General features: G+C 44.5%; 1 protein-coding gene across 1 annotated transcript; it reads right to left on the bottom strand.

Moving 5' to 3' along the window:
- Positions 1-288: 288 nt before the first annotated feature.
- On the bottom strand, positions 289-17,387 carry LOC135819597 (uncharacterized). The gene is made up of 16 exons (XM_065332833.1): positions 17,016-17,387; positions 16,478-16,535; positions 14,750-15,591; positions 12,629-12,824; positions 12,182-12,297; positions 11,532-11,642; positions 9,853-9,988; positions 8,182-8,295; positions 6,505-6,680; positions 5,294-5,440; positions 4,319-4,389; positions 4,100-4,140; positions 3,651-3,747; positions 3,120-3,219; positions 1,849-1,989; positions 289-1,311 (listed from the first exon to the last, which is right to left on the bottom strand). Exons 1-16 carry the CDS (start codon positions 17,343-17,345, stop codon positions 1,060-1,062), a joined length of 2,928 nt encoding a protein of 975 aa, XP_065188905.1. The 5' UTR covers positions 17,346-17,387; the 3' UTR covers positions 289-1,059.
- Between the last annotated feature and the right edge of the window lie 2 nt (positions 17,388-17,389).

The following is a 17,389-nucleotide window of genomic DNA, read 5'->3' as shown; positions in this document are numbered from 1 at the left end:
TTGTTCTGCCAATTTCACTGCTTTTCGAGCAGAATCTGCCACCTTTTCGAGCATTATCCGCCAATGCCTAGTCGTTTGGCTTCAATACATTGATAAGCAAGCTGCCTATCGTCGATATAGTTCTGAAGATTGTGTCATTGTTGAGAGGTGTGGTTATACCCGAAGTCGTTATCCAATCAATAGGTTTTCTGTATATGAACATGCTAATACGCCAGAGGAAAACCCGCCGCAGTCACCAGCATTGAACATGCCGCGTGGGAGCATTTATTACGCTATGATCAGCTGATATTTTGAAGTCTTTGGACTCTTCGCAAAGAGCAGAGGCCTGACAAAGACAATTTTGGACATCAGAGAAAACATTGGGAAATGTATCATAATGCATTGAATACTAGATCTTATACAGAATAACTGATGTTGCAACCAGAATTAACGGGAATCCCGGAGTGCTGTTCACAAATCTCGGTCCGGCATCAAAACAGTGTTTTACAGTGAAAGATGACTCTAATGCTGCAAAGGGATTCATGTAAATTTTGATGACTTCTGAAAAGGTTTACGCTATAAAAATTGCAGTCCATCCATGGTGCTCAAAACTTTTAAAAAGCAAGACACAGAAGTGGGTCGAATACGAGTGCAGGCATCGTGTTATGCAGCACCAGCCTGCGGCGTGACACACTTACATGTATCTAGTACACTCGAGCAAACATGTGAAACACAGGTTATGTGCTAGACTCGACCAATTATAGCAGATCTTGAACCATCAGACGTGAAGAAGTTAGCACAAAAAAAGAAAAGTGAGCACCTTGGCTTTCAATTGCAGAATGCTGAGCTTGAGCATGGATCGATAGTGCTAACTAACGCCCCTATGACATAGAAGATAATCATTTCATTTTGTTCTCTTTTTTGTGTGAAATTATACGCCATGAGATTATATATTTATATTGATTATATTATTTAAACGGTGGTTGATGTGATTGGCTTGGCTGGTCAAGAATGCAGGCTCGATATTTACATCAAAACATGGCAACGTAAGCCATTGAAACTCAGCGTTACAACCGTGACCTAGCCAGTTGTATCTGGTCTCTTCTGCCTTTGTAAGTCATCGCCTAAATTGCTTTGGGCTGACTTAGCCGGCGGTGAACTTGGATGTTCTGAATGACTCACCGCCCGCAGAACATAGCGCTCTGATGCCAAATCTGCAGTGGTTCGACGAGGTGAGCAGGTCAATTCAAGGCTTCCTTGAGACAGTCTTGCAGGCGAATCGCGACCAAAAAACACTGAATTCACTCCAGCTGACTGAGGTACGTCGTATGCCTAGATGAATAGGGAGCAAGAACAACGTTTTGATGAACATGTGTTACATGAATTCTATCACTTTTCAATCCACTGAATTGACCGAAGGATTGCAGGACTGAGGGTTGAGAAGCGGGAAAAGCACACACCGCTGACCCCCCCCCCCCCTTCCTCTCACCATTCAATCTACAGTGAAACCTGTAACTAACGACCTCCCCCTGGGGCCAGAGAAAGCGGTCTTTAGTGGCAGGTGGTCCTCACTGAGAGGTTTGCACCACACAACCATAATGTGAGACCGTAGTTGCCTGGCGAAGTGGTTTGTAGTACCAGGCTGGTCGCTAATCACGGTGGTCTGTAGTAGCAGGCTGGTCGCTAGTCACGGTGGTCTTTAGTTACAGGTTTTACTGTAGTACCAGGCTGGTCGCTAGTCACGGTGGTCTTTAGTTACAGGTTTTACTGTAGTACCAGGCTGGTCGCTAGTCAAGGTGGTCTTTAGTTACAGGTTTTACTGCCTCTCTCCATGAGCATTTCAGAATTCGACATCTACATGTACATTACCTCAGTTGTCACGGAGATCTGAGCAGCATCTCTTGGTGTATGCAGCGCAGCTTGATGGTGAGGACTGAAGGGCAGGGCTGTTCTCCGCAGTGCCGTGCTGCTGTGTTCTTCAGGCTTGATGTCTTCCACCTGCATATAATCCTGGGCATAGTATGGTATAACACGGAAGAAGAGATCCATCACCCGCTGTCTAACAATTTTTTCTCTTGGGAAGACTAGCCCGTGTTAAAAATATAATAATCTGAACAATGCCATAACCTGCAAAGTTAACTGACTTGTCAGTTTGAGCACTCTGCAAGGTACGTTCGGGCCTGGTTTAAGCTGAATCTGGCTTTGGAAATTCAAGTATATTTTCATTGCTATCAGGTTCGGCCTCATTTCCTCTGATGAGTCCACAAAAAGACGAAACAGTTCTGTCCGCAGATTGAGTAACCTGCAGTTAAAAAAATTCCCAGCATGCGAACGGTGACATTAGGAAAAAATTCTCTAGTTGCCAAGATAATAAGACAGATGGAAGATTCATTCAAGTACAAATGCCGTGAAAGACCAGCCGATGGCTACACATTATCAAAGCGGAATGAACTCTATTTCTATGGCAATGCCAGCAACCGGAATAAATGTCCTTTGGCCCATATCTTGGCGAAGTCCACAGCAGAATAACTTGTATTGTAAGCGATTTAGTTCACAGTGGGAACAGCTGAACACGATGCCCTAGTGTAAGTCTGTGGGTGTAAAGTACTGAGCTCCTATGAAGTTTCCAGAGGAAGGCGAGCTCGACAGGTAACTACGACAGAATTTAACCAGCTGGATGAAACCCAAGTCTCACCGACCGCTGACCTGTCCATAGAGAAGACTTTATTAATTACTATGAATCACCAGCACAAATCAAAAGGCGGCAAGCGAGAGCAAAGGTAACATGAGTACGTGCAGCAGGAAAACCAAACAGCAATGACCTCTGGTCATGCTCTTTTCTTTCTTTCTTTTTCGTGTAATCTTTTCCTTTTTCACTGGTTTGAGGGAAAGACACAAAGGGGAAAGGTCTGAAGAGAATGTTTTGACTGTCACCACCAAGGTTCGAACGAGGGACCTTCACCGGAGGCCAGCGATACCCTAACCACCGAGCTAAGGTGTAGCCGTCATCCCAGCAGAGACTGTTCAAAATGTTCTGCTTTTTTCCTTTGTGTGCCTCCAGTCGATTTTATGTAATAAGGCAACACTGCCTGCTTGTTCTTCGATATTTTAAAATAAACCAATCCAATCCAAATGCTCACCAGTGAAGTCTCTAGATCCCGTCCCAGGCTGTACTTGATATGTGAAAACTTCGGTCTCTGCTCAGGGTCTGTGCTCCAGCATTTCATCATCAGCGAGTAGCTATGAATTGAGCAAGATCAGCGTAGATGCATACAGGTGAATGCGAGACATTTTCAGGAGTTGAATCAGTATTATCTTGCCAGTACCCATCCTCCTGTTGTGATCTTTGAAACTTCCCAAATGGATTCTGGTATATTTGGGACCCCAACAATCATCACCCTTAAGTGGAGATACTTCTTAGGAGCACCCTTGGAAACCGTTCAAACTAAAATGTAAAAACGAGTTCATGTACTTGTATGCTCAGATTGGACGAAGCCTGACAACAATTCTCCGGGGAAAGTGTGAGTTCACAGAGAATTTGACACTCTCCATCATTCTAAATGCGGCCAACCACTTCCCAGTGACGCAAAATAATATAGGGTTATGGCAGTGGTGGTATACCGTATCACCGCTCCTCCCAATTAGGATGACACCTGTAAGAAGCAGCTTACATATTTTCTGGACAGTCAGTGGGACGCTCTAGACGATGTCCTCTTGTGATCAACTGCGGAAGGAGAGCATTCGGTGTCTGATGATAAGGGATATCACCTGCAAAACCAGGACACAGGTAGAAACCAACCTGCAAACCAATCGTAGGCATTGCCAGCAATCAACGGTGGTACATGACAGGAACCAGGTTACGTCCATGGAGCTATGAAGCCGAGACCTCTGGTCGGCGGAGCTTAATGCGCCCCACCACCACACTCCAATATTCACCCCAGTGTCTGGAGATATGTGGATTTTGCAGAGAAAAACTTTTTCCGAACACGATGTCCTCCACCTTGTTACAAGCTGTCAATCAACAACATGTATAACAGAAACCTGTAGAACGTGTGACCATATTGTACTTCCCATGACAAAGCAGTGCCACTGGAAACGTATTATAGCCGTTGCGACTTACCACAGGTCTCTACCTCCCACATGAGCACACCAAACGACCATCTGCAGCAAAGCAAATACCGAAGACACTACAATACAATCAAATGCCCGATGTAACCAGCATATCTCTCCAGTTTGTCGTTGCCCTAATGAATCTGTTGATTTTGAAAGGTTGGCATTTTAAAAGAAACAGGTGACGTCCTTGTTATGTTATCAACACATTTGTACATTGCAAACTCACACATCACTTTTCGACGAAAAGCAGCCATCGTTGATGCTCTCTATTGCCATCCACTTCATTGGCAGCATTCTCTGAAGAATACCAAAGTAAGTGGAAGACGACCACAGCAGAAATCTAGACATCAATGTTTCCCAAACTAATCCTGACGCACACCTTGTCACAAGCCATGCGCTGCAGGTATGATATAGACTTTGTGTTCTCAGTGAAATGAGCTGAAACTCCATGCATGACTAGTTCGCCCAGTCAACTAGTACTAACCGTCGAATTTACTGGACGAGGTTTCCTTAGAAAGAGCTTGAACATAGCTCAACACCCATGCACATGTACTTCAAGGCTACTTGGTGATGGTTCGACGGGCAGTGAAAAAAGGGAAAACGGCTGGCAATATCTAAACGGCATAGGTATAGGATACGAGGTCTACATTTTCCCATATAGACCGAATTCGAGGTCAATATCCTATTTATCACGACTCCTTTCCCATAACCGCAAAATTTGAACCTTTAGGAGCTATTTTAACCTTTTTAGTATAGCATTTGTACTATAGTGTACATAGGATGTTGCTTATTTTGGGTACAAGGCTGTAAGAACAACAGAGTTCATCATCTGCAGCACAGTGGCTGGGTGGTATAAGGGGTTGCTTGAGATTCATACTGTTGTGAGTTCAAATCCTGCTTGTTCTCTTCCTTTGTCTTCTTCCTTTCAATTTTTCTTTTTGAAGTGGAGAGAAAAATTCTAAGTCCCTCCAAAGTCGAAAGATTACAATGCCTAAGTGGTCGATAAAAGCGGTCGATATAAGCGGTCGATATTGCGGCGATATGGGTAATATAGGACCAGTCAAGGATCACGAGAATTAGTGGAGGTCGATATAGAAGAGTGATAAACAATAATATTGATAAAATTTAATAGGCACTGAGTAGGATATTTGATCACACTCAGCACAGGTAAAAATGGACTGCAAGACATCATGTGGCTCACGGTCGTTTGCGCTGTGTATTTTCCGCCTTGTGCGGCACGCCGAGACAGACCCAGGTCACTGATCTTGAGCTCCAGCCTTCGCCCCTTCAGTCCGGAATCGTGCTCACGTACCAAAACATTCCTTGCCGCCAGATCACGATGAACAATCTGGATTCAGAACACACAGGGCCAGGTTAATGTGCTGCGAAGACACAGCAAAGTAAAATTGATAATGGTGTCGGTCCGTTCCTGAGGGAACTCGACGCCCGCTAACACCCGGTAAATACTGCGGCACACCAGCAGCGCCTTACGGTGAGCGAGATAGAAGGAAAACAAATCGCATGTGGTCCACCAAATATTAGGCATCCGTATTGCTCTAATACGGATGCCTAGCAAGGATATTACCAGAAACAATCTATACCTCTGCTTGAAACAGTGAGCAAAACGCGGACTGAAAAGACGGTAAAAGAGAGTTTCTGCAAAACGAAAATGTGTGCAAACTTTCGCTCTACGTCATGAAGTGAGAAACTTTGGTCGAACTTTCGCAACTTTGGACGTGAAACTTGTGGGGAACGCGAAATGAACTTTCGTGGGAAGTTTCGTGAGATCGAGTCATGGTATGAGGTGTGCAATTAACCCACGAAAATGTGCAGAACACAAAGTTCATGCGAAAAATCGTACAAATATTTCGCAAGGCTCGTCCAGAAACTTTGTTCAAATTTTTGTTTTGCAGAACCTTTGCAATGGCGGCGTATCAATACACGGGACAACTAGCCTTGCAAAGGTATCCCGTCATGAAGAGAATATGTCTCTTCTCCACAGGCTTCCGCAAAAATACAGTGAAAGATCAGTGTAATGTACACCAAAGGGGTCGTAACATCTGTACTTTATAGCCAAAACGTGCATGTAACAAGTTAGCTGTTGTAGCCGTGTTGTACGTCAGATGTGCAATGGCTTGTATAGTGTGCCGTAGGGTTCGTGAAACATGACTATTATCTGATAACCGCAATCAATAATACAAGCTGAATCGACATTTGTGTACACTTTATTCATGCAATGTAAAACTGTGGAGACAATGTGCAATTAAACGATGAAAATGTGAAGAAATGGTGTAGAGAAAAATATGGATTCAAACAAGTTTTCGTGCAACACTCATCAGGAATCTTCGTTACTATTATCAAGAGGCAAATGCATTATGCAAGGATTTTTGATAGAACGTGTTCATAACTGACCTGTTTCGAAGAGAGGAATTCCATCCCCACTGCCACCTGTCGACAGATGTCCAATCGATCCGTGGGCACGAGAAAGCTATTGACGCTCCGAGCTTCTGGCACGCGTTTTCTGAGTTTCACCAGGTACGAATGTAGATCACCTTCAGGCATATACTCCATCACGAGGCATGCACGACCTGTGCATGCACAATAGAAACATAATTGCACACACTCAGTATTCCACCATTTGTATGAATAAAGTCCGTTTGTATGAATAAAGTCCGTTAGCTAGAAATCACAATAGCCAGAGTTCCTAGATTACCTAGAGTGCCACAAGGATGGAGCATTACCACAAAAGCAGAAGAGAACAGAGACAACCGGTCATTGTTGTAACGCTGCGTTTCATGCACATAGCAAATCTAAGGCAATCCTCAGACAACTGATAACCTGTTCATCATCTGGTCCAAGTTTGCTATGTGCATGAAACGCAGCGTTACAACAAAGACCGAACGGGTTGTCTCTGCTCTCGTCTGCCTTTGTTAGCTAGTAATCATATGCAGGAAGGTCCTGGACTATGGTAACCACCCAAGGAGCATAAGCAGCACCGCACGGTCGGTGTTCAGAATTCGATGACTGTTGCTTTCTATTCAATGTGTTCAGTATAGCTTTCACTCAGTTCTCCAGACACAACGCAACGGACAACGGGAGCGAGTAGGGGGAAACATTTATGACGATGAGACGGAGGCAAAGACGAACTACAACAACTACCTTATTACTAGAGAGAGAGAGAGAGAGACTGAGACCACAAGAGACTATGAAGGGCCTGGGTAGCTATGGCAATATGGGCGCGCAAGTAGCTACCCAGGCCAACGGAACGGAAGGTGAGTACGAATACTACGAATACGACGTGTACAATTACAACTACATGCATGCAGGCCAGCCAGAAAAGGTATGGGAGGAGATATCTAACGAATGGTTAAACTTTTGAATCGGAAATTATGATCACACTGTAACCGTATTTTACAGAGCATAATCCGCAGTGGAGTATACCGGTAATATATGCACCCATATTTTTGTTAAGACGAAAAGAGGACCAAGGAGCAACAAAGATACGCTAGAATACGGTTGATCAGTGACGTGTAACGTTACCGCACGAGCTGATTGTACAGTAACGGGCGGTGTTAGTGGACATTCTATTGGTATTGATTTATTTGAATTCGGTATCTCAAAAGTACAATTCTAGCGTAACTTGTGGCACCTTGGTCCTTCTTTCTTCTTATAATTTTATGCTTGGCTCTCCACCTGAGTCCAACTGCGCACACCAGATATTTGGTCATGAAATACACCACTACATTGCGCAGACATCTAGCCTAACGTTATACAGTAAAACCTGCGACTAACGACCACCCCTTGGTGCCAGAGAAGGCGGTCTTTAGTTGCTTGGCGAAGTGGTCTGTAGTACCAGGCTGGTCGCTAGTCACGGTGGTCTTTAGTTACAGGTTTTACTGTAGTACCAGGCTGGTCGCTAGTCACGGTGGTCTTTAGTTACAGGTTTTGCTGTACATGTACATGTATATCACTGTTCATTTGACCATCGGAGTATGAGCCGAACTGACTTTATTGGGCTGAATTACGAGATTTTTTATAATGGAGAAATACAATAAATTTGAAAGCTATCTGAGATTTCTGCGCCCATACCATTGTAAAGCCCTCCCGTGATAATGTCGACAACGTTGGAATGTTTGCCAATGCTGCACTGCAGTAGATACTCTTCAATCAGTGCAGTGTTGGCCGTGTCGTCAGCAATACTTGCTAAACCAGAAAGAGAACACACACACACAGGCACTAAAGGGTGCAGCCTACCCATAAATTTCATATGGCATTCAATTGACCGTAACTTTGGTGTTTCTCAATGGATTTGAGTGAAATTTTCACCACACACTCCTGCCACTATGTTGGCCCTCAGGACATGATTTACAAGTTCTTGCGCTTCACTGACAGGCTTTCCTGGAGGCCGGAAAAACTCAAATTTCCGGCATAGTGCCACGGTGTGCGAGCCACCCAGGAGCCAAACAGAGGCATTTACAATTTTTTCACATTTTCGTGCTCATTCTGTTCGTGCGCGGGACTCAAACCTAGAACAAGTCCAGAAGCAGCCATGGGTGATGTGGTAGGGCCCCTCAACGAGGCCCTGGAATCTGTCACAACGGAACGAGTGGGCGTTCTCTCACACACTCCCACAGACCCAAGTCAATTTTTGAATTTTTTTAGGTTTAGCACGTGCTACGAGGTCGTACCTTTGATACAACATCCAGTGCTGGGACCTCCACAGCAAGCCATTTCCACAGCGCTGCACACCAAATCCAGGATACCCTCAGAAACCGGCAAAGACTACCACTCACGTTTCACTACTGCCTAGTACTGAATCCTACCTGACTTCTTGACACGACTCAAACTTGCCAAAGTCACTAAATCAACGTCAACTACAATAATCAAGCCACATATCTGCAACGTCACGAGGGTGTTGGCAAAAGTCCTGCTCCGCCGTGCAGCCCAATACGTGGCTCAAAAACCTGATTTTTTGGACTTGGAGCAAAATTCTGCACATTTTCACGTGTTTCCATGATACGACAAGTTGCGCACGGTCTGCTCACATTCAAATACAGTGCTGCCAACAAATGACAGCGTGCAACAAAAAAATCTTTCCTTGCAAGGGCACATTTTCGGCCACAACTCTTGAACGCCTGGTCAGATCGGGACACAATTTTCCGAGAATTTGCAGCTATTCATGCTCTTTCAACTGACGTAGCACTCAATATGAATTTACAAATTCGATTTTTCAGCGAATTTTTGGGTAGTCTGCCACCCTAACTTAACCTGTCAAGGAGGAGAAAAGCTGCAAAGCGCCATCACGCACATGCTTCCAACTCACACGTGTGAACTCCCACCCCCAACCCCCAATGTCGTTTCTGTTTTTGTTGTTGGTGTAACTAGAGCAGTGATCTTGTCTCTTAGTGTTGTGACCTTTCCACAATATTGTGTTGCATTGTTTAAAAAAATCACACTGGCCGAACCAACTAGAGCAGTGCATGTACATGTACGTTGTATGTCTCAGTGTAGTTGAGGGAACACCCCCTCCCCCTCATGCTGTGTGATCAGTTGTGTTGAGTCCCTTTGCCTCACCCACATACACCACCCCTCACATGCAATGTACATGCACCCCCCCCCCCCAACACACACACACATGCGTAAATCCTTCCCCTGACACACATCCACCTCATCCCTTACAAACATGCATACTGCGCCCTTCACAAGCCACAAGAACACACGTTGATCCTCTAACAACCCATGTTTACAGGGTGTACATACATCTGAGTGTCTTGATTGCTACCGTCTGCTGTCTGTCTTGCTCTTTCTCTACCACCATCATCTGGCCAAGAAACACTTCTCCGAACTGACCCTTGCCGATTGGACTAACAAAACGGAGCAACGAAACTGGCAGAACCTACATAAAGCAGTTCAAATTGTGAAGAACAAATCAAAAACATTGCCCGGAAAGCCTCTACAATAATATTATTGGAGAAAGGAAAAAGACATTATGGATACGAGTTAAGAGTAACTCTCCATCACTGTAACATGGTACTTTATACAGTCAGAAAAGTGCAATAACTAGGCACAAAACTGACAGAGTACTGAGACATTCGACGTCCCGACAACTAGCTTCAACACATCTCCGTAGCGCTAACCAACAGCCTTCAAACTTGGAAGGTTCAAGGTTATGGCTAGACCAAAGAGGGGAAGGCAAGCGCAACGAAAACGACCAAAAGCTACAGTCCCAACGGAACAAAGAATGTCGATTGTTACTGGACGATGACGTACGATATTTGACAAAGCGGTCTAACTACAATTCGAAGCAGCAAAGCAGCACACCACCCAACTTGGGTGGGTCATAAATATCACAGATAAAGTAAAGAAATGGGAAGCTTTGCGAAAACGAATTGTACAAGCCGAAAGCCAAACTCCTACAGTACTCCTCATGCATGACACTGTGATGGACCAGTTGACTACAAAACAAGTTGTTTCACACGACGTACGTTTCGCCGTATGGTTCGTGACGGCTCATCAGGTGTGCAATTTGAACTTCCCCTCTTTGGTCTATCCATAACCTTGAACCTTCCAAGTTGGAAGGCTGTTGGTTAGCGCTACGGAGATGTGTTGAAGCTAGTTGTCAGAACGTCGAATGTCTCAGCACTCTGTCAGTTTTGTGCCTAGTTATTGCACTTTCTGACTGTATAAAGTATCATGTTACAGTGATGGAGAGTTACTCTTAACTCGTATCCATAAGGTCTTTTTCCTTTCTACATTTATTTATGGCTCAACATCCGAGTTTCAAATAATATTATTATTCATTATTGTTCATGAAGACATGAACTGTTTACGACTTGCTTGCTTTGCATGATCTTGTATTCCGCCCGCGGGTTCATGCCAATGTGATGTGAACAATATGCTGCTCTGGGAACCATCTGTCCTGTGCTACTGCAGTGCTAGTGTTCTCCTTTTTGGTGCTCAGAGATCGAGGGGTTCAGTGGAACGAGAAGCAGTGAGGGTTTTTAAAACTCTACCAGACCACCGTAGTACAGCCAACTACTAGGATAGCTTAGAGAAATCCATAGCATCATATTTTATTTTTCATATACCACTACGAAATAGTGGTTGCGACTTCGGCGATGATTTGTTAGGAATGGGTTTCGTTGAAGGTTTGATGGACTTTTCGTGTCCTCTGGATGGCAGTCATGAGCCAGTCATGTGTCACGTCAAGTAGGCGGAATAGCGCAAGCTCCAGTGCGGGGAGCAAACCCATTCCTTATTCATATGCAAGAACAATTATTTATACTATATAGACTACTTACTCTATTCAAACAAATACAGTACATGGTATTGCGGAATTCAAGGACCAAAAACATTGTATATTCACAGAAGCGTCGTTTTAGTATTTCAACTTAATTGAAAGCGTCACGGAATTAAGACCCACTTAGCCTACTGCTTACCTTGACATCGGAACTTGTTGGCGCAGTCAGCATTGACGTGGCATGGTGCATGATATCCTGAATTTTGGGAGCCCGTGTGTGTTCGGCCATAGCTTTCGACAACGGCACACCCTGCAGATATTAAATTTTGTATGGCACATACATGTACATATGTAATCCCAATCAACCATAACCATTCAGAATAATTCAGTTGGACGATTGTATAGTTCATCGTCATGACTGTGTTATTTTCGGTGGCCAGGATAGATGAACATCCCCATTTGAAGTTTACAAACAATCTTTCGAGGGCACAATAATTTTCATAAAATTAATAAAAGGAAGGCCGCACACATTACGCAACTAAGTTACTTGTCCGACATGTATGTGTATCCTATAAAAAATCATCATCCGTTTGAAATATACAAAACAATCTTCGAGGAAAGAAAAAGGACCAAGGAACTACAAGTTACGGTATATTGTCCACGAACACCACCGGTTGCTAAACAATCATGCTCATGCGATAACATTGCACGACACTGACCGACGGTACTGACGTTCTACAACTAACTAGCAAACAGCTCTAGCACATCTTGGATGCGCACTCCAACAGCATTCCAACTTGAAACTGCATACTAGCAGTTCTAATCCCCGATGTTCAGCCGTGACCTTACTGTGGCTGAATCACGGTGAGCTCGCCTATGCCATATAAACAGGCCTATGAAGAAGGCCAATAGGACCGAACACCCAAGCAAGATCAGCACGGCTTTCATAACCTGTGACATGCCACCTGTAGGAAAAAAGCAAAGTAGCCCGCAGCACACACACACATGTACATAATATTATACGGTGTTCCACCACCTTGTGATATGCTGTCAAACTAAAATTAAGTAAGTGTCTACAATACAAGGTTTTCTAATGCCATTTATATACTTGTAAACATACATAAACACACACACGCACACATACACACACACGCACGCACGCACACGCACACATACACACACACATGCTTCTTTTCTGGTCTTGGAGCTACTGCCAGTCTTTGAGCATGGTCCACAATTGGTGAAAATATAGTACTATCCAGTGTAAAATGTTCTAAAATACTCATTGCTATTCACCTGGGCTAGTGGCGTTATCTTCTCTCGCTGTGCCCGCAATGACACCCGGTGTAGCAACAGGCATTGCACCATGCATTGCATCAGGCGTGGCATTTGACGTGGTATTTGATGTGCCATCAGACGTGGCATTAGGCGTCGCATTTGACGTGGCATTCGCCATCTGTTCTGACATATCATCAACATCAGGCTTTACACACTGCAGTGGACGGGACAAAACACATTGGCGCGCATGGCAGTGACACACAGTGAGCATTGTCGCTGCAGGGTGTAAAAACAATTCGACAGGTTCGCGTACCGGGCGGGTCAAGAACAAGGAGTCGTACATCTCCCTGGTCAAGAACCACCTTTCCGTGGGCTGCCGGGTGTGGTTGGGTCAAAATGCAGTCAATATTGTGCTGTCAGGGCATCATCAACAATTATCCATTTGATACTAACTTTAAGAATCATGCACGATATTCCCAGTTGTCTCTTGTTTGTCATACGAATACACATACTCCTGGTCTTGGCAAAGCTGGCTAGATCTCCCCCGCTTGATATTGCCAATGGGCATGGCAACGTGAATAATGTAAAACATGAAATTTTAGGCGCATTGAAATTTCGGTGCCAGGGACCTGCCAGGTTTCAGGTGTAATGTAGAACTAGGTGACCAGCGTTCCCTTCGCATACAGTGCATACTCCAGTGTCTTTTAGGTGTAATTTAAATTTAGGTGCCTGGTTTCTCTACTGAAAGCACCGAAATTAAAGTTACACCGAAAATTACATGTTTCACAGCAGTGAAAGACTCATATTGGTTCTGCGAATTCAAATAAAAATGTACCGTATTTTTCCGGTTGTAAGTCGACCCTTTACGGCTTAAAATAGAAGGAGAAAGGGTGGGGGTCGACTTACAACCGGGATTCGACTTATAACCGGGAACTATCAGTATCTTACAAAAAATGACCTGCACTGCATGCACGAGTGCACCATATTTACACATTTTTGCCAGTTTATTGGCCTTTTTCAAGGATTGGGACGTTATATCCTCCAATGAGGAATGTTTACATGATTTGTTGATGTGTTATTAGCAGCAGGTGGTTAGTAGTGCTTCTTTGGGTGAAAACTTTAAAACGCGGAATTGAGACCTCCAGATAGGGGGTCGACTTACAACCGGTAAAATACGGTACCTACCTACCTATATTCCATCAGAAACATGCCGATTAGTCTCAGGTGTTTAACATCGGTTGTTTGCTGATCACCTGAGCATGGACATTTGCGTTACGACTTGTTCCAACCCCTACCTCTCTTTCTTATGTGAACACGATCGGCCTTCTGTGAAATGAGTACTTTCCTGCCAGTTTGACAAACCGTGCGGTTATATACTACGTGTAGATGGAAGCGTTTTCCACACGCGCACGCACACTTCCCCGCACGCACACTAGCACATGCATGCGCGTACTTACATACACCCATCTCCATACACTCCTCTATCCGGTTGTGCACTTTCATTTCCCTCAGGGGTTTTTCCTTTTCCTTTTTTCACAACCATCACTTGTAGCAGAGCTCAAAAGAGACAGAAGCGGTAAGGTTAGCATTTGCTGCCTTGTACGCGAACTGTTCTATTATTATTATTATTATTATTATTAGATGGAAGCTCAGCACAAATGCTCAGCAATTCTACTTGGCCTTGACATCCAATTTGCTCAATAGTTTCCCAGCACATACTTCATGTATAGCAACCTAACATCAGGAGCAGGTAACCCCCAAGAGTGTGTAGCTCACACATACCCTGGTGCCCAGACAGAATCTAAAGTTGATATCATGTTTGAGATGCAATGCTCATCAAATGCGTGATGTACGACGTTTTAGTGGGTGTTTTAACGCTACACACGTGTTTCCTGATGCTTGCCTGTACAGTATCAAATGAGGATCTGTCCACAGCAGGTCTAGGATACGTCTGATGTTACGTTCTTACGTGTGCGACACACATATTGATGGAGTTGACTTGAAATTTCTGTCGGGACTGGACCCATAGCGGAGCTGCACACTCTTGGGGTTATGTGGTCTTGCTGACACCCATGGAAATTGGACATGTGAGGAACCAGTGTGGACTGCGTTACATCACAACACAGAGGCGCAACATACCCATGTATGAACGTCAACATCCACCAGGACGTCTTGACAGGTAGGTAGACCATCACGATAGATGCACTCGTGGTAAAGCAAACGGGCCCTTGTAAATGCCACACTGGATTCGGCAATGGCCTTTGCAAGATTCTCGGTAAGCCAAGCGATGTTCTGCTCGACACATAGAGCATCTGCCGATGACCAGATGCTCCCATTGAACACTTGCGACGAATCTTTCACTGATAGATCAACTTGTAAGGCAAGGTGGGCAAAAGCAGAAAGATCGTCGGGGAAAGCCTGGTAGTAAAAGTTTGGCCCCTCGTACAGTACATATTTGGTTTTCGCTTCAGTGACTATAGGGAACAGTACATGAAGAGAAGGGCTCGCGCATGGTGCTGTGAGTTGTTGGGCCATGATTTGAGCAACGATCTTTGGTACTTCTTGATGCCAAATGGCGACAATCACGGAAAACCCGGTATCCCTTAACTTGCCGGACAGGGAAGAAACCCTGTCAATTAGAGTAATGTTTTGTCCTGAAAGTGGCAGTGAACCTACGGCCTCAGCCACATACTCAGCAGGCACCGCCAACTGCCCTCCAGCAGATTCAGCCGTCACAGTAGAGTATCCTTCGTTGTGAAAACCGACCACAGTGTAGAGATTTCTTCTGGACCAGGCTAATGTACCGGCCTGACCAACGCCATTCCGGATAAGGTGATCATCAAGCGCAGCTGCAAACTCGGGAAGCCAGTGCAAGGCTGGCTTATTGCCGTCTTCAATGTTGACGAGTAACAGAACACTGGCCGAGCCAATAGTGCAGGTACCAGGCAGACGTTTCCTTTCGTCTTGCAGATCAGAACAACCTGGACGGGAATCAGAAAGGAATGCCAAAGGTCCAAGTGCCCTGTTTTCACGAGTGAGTGCAGTAGGTGTGTGCTTTAAAAAAGGAAAATTATACCATAAATGTACAAAACATAATGTAGAACGGATGATTTAGTGGGTAACATTTTTAGCATGCAAAGTTTGAATGGCGCGGCAAAATTTCAGTACAACGTTCATATGCCTTGCATACAACTTAAAGAGAAAAAATATCGTTTTTCTCGTTCCACCTGATATAAAGTAGTTGTCTTGTCAAAGACCTGGGCATCTTGTTCCAGTCCTATGCTCTCGGTTAAACAGTGCCTCTCAACAACGTGATTAATATTTTAAAGATTGGGAGAACTTTAACCTCACTCGACATTTGACGACCTGACACCTACATGTAGCTCGAACACATCTCCGAAGCGCTAACCAGCAGCCTTCCAACTCGGAAGGGTCTAGGGTTAAGGCGAGACCCAAGAGGGGAAGGTATTTCTATTGCATTCTTTATTTTACTTCACAAAGTCAAGCGGGATCGTTGCCCAATAATATGATCGCGAAGAGAGGGGGGGGGGGGGGGGAAGGAGGTAAGCGCTACAAAATGAGTACAAGCTAAAGTCTCACGGGAACAAAGAATGTTGATTGATATTGAACAATGTGGAGACCGGTAAGATATTTGACAAAGCTGTCTAACTACAGTTCGTAGCAGCAAAGCAGCACACCACCCAACAATGTATCCGAACTCTGTCGGTGTTGTGCCTAGTTGTTGCATTTTCTGACTGTGTACATGTATAGCATCTAGATACAGAGGTGGACAATTACTCTGAACTCGTATCCATACTGTTCCTTTCCTCTCACTAATTATGCATTTTTTAATGTATACAGCCATACCTGTAGTTTCCAAGTACTGCTCCTCTGCCATTCTAGATGCATTCTGATTGATGTCCAGCTGGAATCCAGCATAAAACAAAAAATAACAATGGTTGTCCAGCCATGATTTATGATAATTAGTTCTAATAATAATCCAGGCAAAACATTTACTGGGCCGTTGGGAAAAGCCACCAAGACAGATCTTCTGAATAATCATTCCTTTCCCCTCTGTTGCTAGCAGGACATGTATACGTAAAAACAAGTCTGAAACCCAGATTTCATTCCAATTTCAAGTGGGTTTGAAGCTTAGAATTTAGGTCCACATCCAGCTGCTAAAAGGCAGTGGAACAGATACAGGAACGATAATTGTCCGAAGCCTTTTCTTTTCCAAAGAGCAGACAGCATATGTGTAACGATCAAACAACGAAGAAAATTTGGTGCGATGTGATGATGCTGGGGTAGGAGATGCTCATGTGATCAGAGGTCTCGGAGTTATACAAGCTTACGGTCAGGTATCAATAAAACAAAGGGAAAAAAGAAGGCGAAAAGGGGTACTTACTTCTAATCTTTCTTGCTCGTTCACCGCATCCAAGCATGTAGCTTGATCGCATTTCACACACTTCGCTGTGATGTTCAAACCATGTGGAACCACACACTGGCAAACAATGAGACGTTGATAGGTCTCCTCTGCAAGGTGGAAAAACACTGATGTGGCGTAGTCGGTAAATCGAGTGTAGTCGTGCATGAAGCTGCGGACTGCCCATGCCGAGCCTTTAGAACTGTATGCGGAGCTAGCAAGCAATCCTGGTTTGATGTCGAGTGCCTCAGATGAAATCACACTCAAGTTATGACCAAAGACGTAGTTAAGATTATGATAGTCAGCTCCCATCACAGACGAGGCTGGGAATGGGCTTGGCAAGAACACGTGCAAGA

The sequence above is a fragment of the Sycon ciliatum genome, chromosome 6, assembly GCF_964019385.1.
Source record: "Sycon ciliatum chromosome 6, ocSycCili1.1, whole genome shotgun sequence".
NCBI lineage: Eukaryota > Metazoa > Porifera > Calcarea > Leucosolenida > Sycettidae > Sycon > Sycon ciliatum.
The sequence above is the reverse complement of the archived record's forward strand: the minus strand, read 5'-3'. Positions and strand labels throughout refer to the sequence as shown.

Excerpts from the sequence above, each read along its gene's own strand:
- LOC135819597 (XM_065332833.1), bottom strand. The coding sequence starts at position 17,345 with ATGGGAGCTGACTATCATAATCTTAACTACGTCTTTGGTCATAACTTG. Across the intron at positions 4,390-5,293 it reads AATACACAGCGCAAACGACC|AGAATGCTGCCAATGAAGTG; the intron begins GTGAGCCACATG and ends GGTATTCTTCAG. Across the intron at positions 3,220-3,650 it reads ACTGACTGTCCAGAAAATAT|CTACTCGCTGATGATGAAAT; the intron begins GTAAGCTGCTTC and ends CTCAATTCATAG.